The sequence below is a fragment of the Papaver somniferum genome, chromosome 2 (assembly GCF_003573695.1).
Source record: "Papaver somniferum cultivar HN1 chromosome 2, ASM357369v1, whole genome shotgun sequence".
NCBI classification, from domain to species: Eukaryota; Viridiplantae; Streptophyta; class Magnoliopsida; order Ranunculales; family Papaveraceae; genus Papaver; species Papaver somniferum.
This window is the reverse complement of record NC_039359.1, coordinates 145384164-145390579: the sequence shown is the minus strand read 5'-3', so window position 1 is coordinate 145390579 and position 6416 is coordinate 145384164. Positions and strand designations below refer to the sequence as shown.

The window sequence follows — 6416 nt, the reverse complement described above, 5'->3', positions numbered from 1 at the left end:
TTGATAGACTTTTCTGTGTGAGACAGATTTGTTTATTATCAAGTCTGCGATTTTGGGTTGCAGCAACTATTAGTTGTGGGTGAGATCAGCTAAGGGAATCAAGTGCGCAGTATCCTGCTGGCATCAGAGGCGTAGGAGTACAACAGTGGGAGACTGATTGGGGTTCAACTATATATAGTCTAGTCCGAAGTTAGCTTGGAGTAGGCTAGTGTCTGTAGCGGCTTAATACAGTGTGTATTCAATCTGGACTAGGTCACGGGATTTTTCTGCATTTGCGGTTTCCTCGTTAACAAAACTTCTGGTGTCTATGTTATTTCTTTTCCACATTATATTTTTTTATATAATTGAAATAATACAGGTTGTGCGTTAAAGATTATCAATTGGAAATCCAACCTTTGGTTGTTGATTGATATTTATTGATCCTTGGACATTGGACTTTGGTACCATCCAAGTTATCTCTCTTTGATAAAGACTCGCATATTTCCATTTGCTTGAGTAAAGATCAAATCGAGAGATTGAGATATAAACTCTTTGATATATCTTTTTATTGATTGAGTCTAACTGTCTAGTTGATTCTCATAAAAAGTACATTGGAGTTTGTCCATACAGATTGTTAAGCGAAATATTGGGTGGTGTTGTTAGCCCCTGCTTTTTCAGTTAGTTTAAAAAGAATTGTCTAATATAATGAATTTTAACGTTCTTACATAACAGTATAAAAACATTAATGACTAGATGGAAGAAGAGAGTAATACACGGTAAGTACAAAATAAACAACTTACAAATCAAAGGGCTTTCAATAACAATTAAAAAGTATGATTATCAACAAAAATAGTGGTAGGCCACCATGTTAGAGCACTACACAACAATATAAAACAAACAAGCTACAAGGAACACTTCAAAAAAATGAAAAAGCTGCAAGAAATTTTTTAATTTTTGGGCCTCCAAAATTTAAGGCTCTAGGCAAAAGCCTAGCTGGCTTAGTCCATAAGACGACTATGTGTTTATCCATATAGAGAAGGAAAGGAAAATCAAGCTTTTTATAATATTTTTGAACCCAACAACACAAGTTATAGAATGCGCATACCTGAGCCAAGTAGGAAAACTTTTTTGGAAAAAACACTTTCATCAAGGTTGGTTAATTATTATATGCCATGACAAAGGTAATGTAGATGATATAGATAAACTGTCGGAACAGAATTGGAAATATGAGGATTATTAGTGGAATCCAGTAACACTAGAGACAATTCAGTTACCAAGTTTACTCTACGAGATGAATAAACATGATGAACTTATATTTAGACGACCAAGATGATCTGATTGAGCATGTCTTCTTATTTCGTAAAACTGGAGACAAACAATGGATAACCCACTAGGTATCTCGAGATATTATAAGCATGCAGGAACTTGAGTCCCTCAAGTGTTTTAAAGGTAAGCTATAGCTATGGGGATGAACGTTAATTACTTAGAGATCGAAACGTAACATCGAATTGTAGCTAATGATGATAATAGTCTCACACTTTCTATAATGCCGTTCCAGGTAAGTTTTTGCACTTTCTTTGCATTTCGAGGAGCAAGGGATTACCCTTTGGGGCTAATATATTTTGTGGGATGTTATGATGAACTTTTCAAAATTGAAAATGGGATGTTATGATGAACTTTTCAAAATTGAAATGGATTGCAACGATAGGGGATCCGAGACAGTCATAATCTCAATACTTCAAACCAAATTGGATTTCTATTTGATGGAGTGGAAGGTGGTGAATAATATCGGTGATCATGTTCTTTTTATTGGAAATAAAACAGATTGTTGTTGCTCAGCTGCCGATTTAGGACTCCCCTGGGGTTTTTTGTACTACACTCTTGATAAAGATCAGGGGATGTACAAATTTGACGTAGAAAATATTGGGATCTTGCAACAATTAACAATACGTTAGATGTATCAAAATAATATGTAAAGAAATGAATCAAAACAACTCTATTGAAACAACTTGACGAGAGAAGAATCACAGGTTCAACAAGTTTTCCTTAACACATTAGTTCGCGGGTATACTCGAGATGAGTAATGATAACCCCTCACGGCGAAGATGTGTCCAGGATAAGACTGACCGATATAACTTGAGATAGCACCACGCAAATTACCCACTCTTGAACTTAGCAACAGGGATTGGAAGTGACACGCCGCGGAAAATAAAGTAATTAAGAAGAAGATAAAAAAAAAGACTAGAAAGTAGTCGCTTCTGGTATGTTTTCCAAACAAATTTTCGAGTAGTATTTATAGGAAAAGGTTACTTGTAAATAAGTTAGATTTAGGTTTCCGTATAAAAAAAGTTTCTTGTAAAACAAATTAAAAACGAAAAAGGAATTCTCCTATAAATGAAACACTTAAGGAGATTATTTTTGGAATTGATTTCCTAAAGAAAAAACTAGCAAAAATAGTATCGATTAGACACACAACTTGGACTTAGTATATGGTGTACGCACACATTTCATGGGTTGGGGCATGTATCTTTCGTCCTAACCGCTCCACCCTTGTTTGTTAATATATCCATAGGAATATGGTTATATGGTGGAACTCATTCTTTAATATACGCAATGTGGGACTAAAGAGATTCATTAACTTAAAGAAATGAGTGAGCATCCATAGAACCATTAGGTCCTAAGATCAAACCACACCAAGACCAAAATATTTAGACTAAAAACTCATTTTTCTCCAACAGAATGCACTGATGCCGGATCCCAAGATGCCAACATCAAGGGTTATTTACTATTTTTTCCTTATAGCATGTTCAGGGAATGCACCCAATTTCTTGAACCGAACGGTGCAAATGAACTTTTTGTAATTAATAATTTTGATTCCTAGGAATCCAATTCCCTCCCAAATAGTAGAATTCCGTTGCACTGGTCCAATAATGCAATGAAATTGGATTCCGGGGTAAAAACAAAGATAATTGAATTACCTCAACCAAACATGAATATTTAGGATTTGAATTGCATTACTTAGAATCTAATTCCAAGAATTGGATTACCCCATAATTGAATTCTTAGGTTTTAAATTTTCCCAACCGAACGGGCTGTTAGGGGTGAGCATTTTGCCCATAATCCGCGGGTTTAGCCGGGACCAACCGTACCTTTCCGGATGGATTCCCGGACCGTTCACTAATGGGTTAGATGCGGATGGAATTTTTGAAATCCAACAGATAACGGATTGGGCCTAGATGCAACCTTGAAAATCCGTTGGACATCCATACCCGTTAGATTAAAGGCATTTATATAGTTTTTAGAAAATATATAGATAGTTTAGGAATTCTTAAGGTGTTTCCTTGAAGTGTTGTCCATGAAACTTTTATATTTGCGTACGTATATAAAATACGTAGGTTTTATAAGAAATCATCTACGTTTGTTTTATTTTTTTATTATATATTTAAACTAAAACAAATCCATTAGATTATCCGTACCCAATGCGCTCATCCGCGCATCCATCAGATGCAAATCCGTTGGATGATGAATCGGATACGGATGCTCAATTTCAAATCCGTAAGGAATTAGATTGGATACGGATGAGGCAAAAACTGGCCCATACCGATCCATGCTCATCCTAGTTGTTATAATTATCGTGTAAGCCTCAAAAAAATTTGGTATTACCTCAAAATAGACGTGTAACTGCGAGAGAAATCTCCAATATACAAAAAGTTACAACTTAAAAACAAGAGCACATGTATTGGTATATTACGATCATTTATCTCTGAGCACAAGTTATTACTCTAACAGCAACACAATCTACAAATCTCCGGTATGAGAACTACCATTTCTCTTTTCTTAGTATCAAAACCAAGAATAGACTGCAAAATCCAACTCCAATTACCAAAACAATAACTCCGTAAAGCAGTATTCTCTCATTTGCATCCTCTTCATCGACTTCTTCAGCAATATTTTTCCAAATAACCCGATCACATCACAAACTTTTTCAGTAAGTTCCCCACACAATAAATCATTTCCACTGTAAGCCCAACCATTAGCACTCAATGTGTCAAAGTGAGCCTCTCTCGGAATCCTGCCACTCAACTTATTGTAAGATAAGTTGAGAACCCCAAGAAAATGGAGTGATGTCAAAGATTGCGGGATAGGACCAGACAGTATATTAGAACTTAAATCCAAAGACCCTAAGAGCAACTGCAGTGGTGCGATCAAAATCAAAGATCAAAGATCAAAAAAAAGACCAAATTTTGGGTTTAGTCCGTGTTGTGACGCAACGGTACATGATTAAAATTTCGTCAGGCGGACTTTAAAAGTCCGCCCCATTTTTTTTTCGTAAAATTTCATCAGGCGGACTTTAAAAGTCCGCCCCATTTTTTTTCGTAAAATTTCATCAGGCGGACTTTAAAAGTCCGCCCCATTTTTTGTAACTTTCATCAGGCGGACTTTAAAAGTCCGCCTCATTCTTTTTCTTTTTTATTTAATTTGAATTTTCATCGGGCGTAATTTAAATCTCCGCCCGTTAACAAGCGTACTTTAAATTTACGTCCAGCAACAAGCGTACTTTAAATTTACGCCCGACTATATTAGAATTTGGGATTTGGTCGCGACCATATTTGGTCTGGAATTTGATCTTTGGTTGGGATTTGATCTTTACTCCGTCCCACTGTGTTACGATCTCATCCCAAATTTTTGGTTATACTCGCCCACTGTGGATGCTCTAAACTAGACATATATTCGATACTTGAAGGGATATTATCCGAGAAGCCATTATGAGACAAATTAATTATTGCAAGTCCTTGTAACATACCAATCTCTTCTGGAATGCTTTCATCAAGCTTGTTCCTGGATATATCAATGCCTGAGCCGTAGTTGTATAATTTCTCAAGTTGTTGCATGACCCCTTTGATCATTATATCTAATTCAATATAAAAATTTACGTCAGGTTGAAAGATGTAATTGTCTCTTGATCCCCTCCAGTACTCCCCAAAAGTTTTAGGAAAGTGTCCTAAGAAATCGTTTTACGATAAATCTAATTTTTGGTGTTGTTGGAGATGATTAACCTCTTCAGGGATTGACCCATTAAACTTGTTTGACCTTAGAGAAATGATTTGTAGCCAAATGAGTGAACCAGAATCGGTGGGTATACTGCCTTAGAAGTGGTTATTCCCTAAGTTGAGAACTTTCAAATTTAGAAGATTACTGATGACAAAAAGGATAGTACCGTTGAGATAGTTGTTTTGTAATTGCAGATACATGAACGTTCATACCTGTCCAAGCTCGTTTGGAACATTTCCAGTGAGATTGTTGTTGCCAAGATCTAAGGACTCAAGAGCCATGCAATACCCTATACTAGTAGGTATAGTACCTTAGAATTTGTTGTAGGAGAGATGTCAATTAATCTAAGTTTTGATCCTAAATCCTTAGAACATATCGAATGAGGAATTGTAAATATCATATAAATTCAAGAGGATTAACCTCTAAGTTATACAAAAATGGATAGAAAATAATCCTGAGCCAGAAAGTAGTACACTGCTATGGGTTACCCAGAAAAGGAAAAGGAAAAGTAATGAAATGAAATCTCAATTTCTTTGTTGAGAGAGTATTTATAGCTTCCCAAAATCCCCTTGGGTCACTTAACATCGTACGGGTGTATGATGTTGACATTCCAAATATCTGCGTACACGTGTCCCTGCTGACGACACCTTTTTTCTGGCACCCGTATAATGAATTCTGGACAGTCTCCTCTAGGACCCGCCACTGCTGACGTGTACTTTCTTTTGAACCACTTCTTCTTTTTGATTGCCAACTTTCTCTCTCATTGGTAGCCACATGCATACCCTTAATGTCTGAGATACATCTCCATTTCCAAACCTCACTCTTCACCTTGCCTTTTGAGTGCACTCTCCATGTCCTCCTTGGGCGCACTCTCCATGTCCTTCTCACAGGCGCACTCACCAACTCCTACGGGCGCATTCTCCATCTTCCCTCACAGGCGCACTCTCCATGTCCTTAGCTAGTGCGCCCCTAGGCGCACACAGCACACTCTATCTCCCTCTTGAGCGCACTCTCCAAGTCCTTAGCTAGTGCGCCTCTAGGCACATTCTCTTCCCTTACGTCAATCCCTCCTCAACGTCTTTAGGTCAATCAGATGCACTTCCCACTGCATGTGTTCCCCATCGGGCCCATGTCCTTGCTCCATGTGTACTCTGCTTTTGGTTAATAGGTTGTTTGGATGCAAACAGAGAAGTTACTTATTTTCTTTTTTAAGTTAAAAAGTTGAAAGTCTGTTTGACAACGTCAATTCAAATCTACTTATATAAGCAGAAAAGCTGCTTCTTTTTGGAGCCAACATTTTTGGCTTCTGACTTCTCTCAGAAGTTGCTTCTGCTTCTCCTCGGGAACTGCATTTTTTTCTCCTTGAAAAATAAAACAATCACTCT

General features: G+C 37.1%; 1 protein-coding gene across 1 annotated transcript; it reads right to left on the bottom strand.

The window, feature by feature from the left end:
- Positions 1-3858: 3858 nt before the first annotated feature.
- Positions 3859-5956, bottom strand: LOC113352138 (brassinosteroid LRR receptor kinase BRL2-like). Its single transcript, XM_026596002.1, has 3 exons — positions 5860-5956; positions 5244-5341; positions 3859-4170 (listed from the first exon to the last, which is right to left on the bottom strand). Exons 1-3 carry the CDS (start codon positions 5954-5956, stop codon positions 3859-3861), a joined length of 507 nt encoding a protein of 168 aa, XP_026451787.1.
- Between the last annotated feature and the right edge of the window lie 460 nt (positions 5957-6416).

What these genes read in the sequence shown, in the direction of transcription:
- LOC113352138 (XM_026596002.1), bottom strand. Translation starts at nt 5,956, where the DNA reads ATGGAGAATGCGCCCGTAGGAGTTGGTGAGTGCGCCTGTGAGAAGGAC. An exon ending in GAGTGCACTCAAAAGGCAAG is followed by an intron (nt 5,342 to 5,859) that starts GTGAAGAGTGAG and finishes ACAAATTCTAAG; the next exon opens with GTACTATACCTACTAGTATA. An exon ending in TTCCAAACGAGCTTGGACAG is followed by an intron (nt 4,171 to 5,243) that starts GTATGAACGTTC and finishes GCACCACTGCAG; the next exon opens with TTGCTCTTAGGGTCTTTGGA.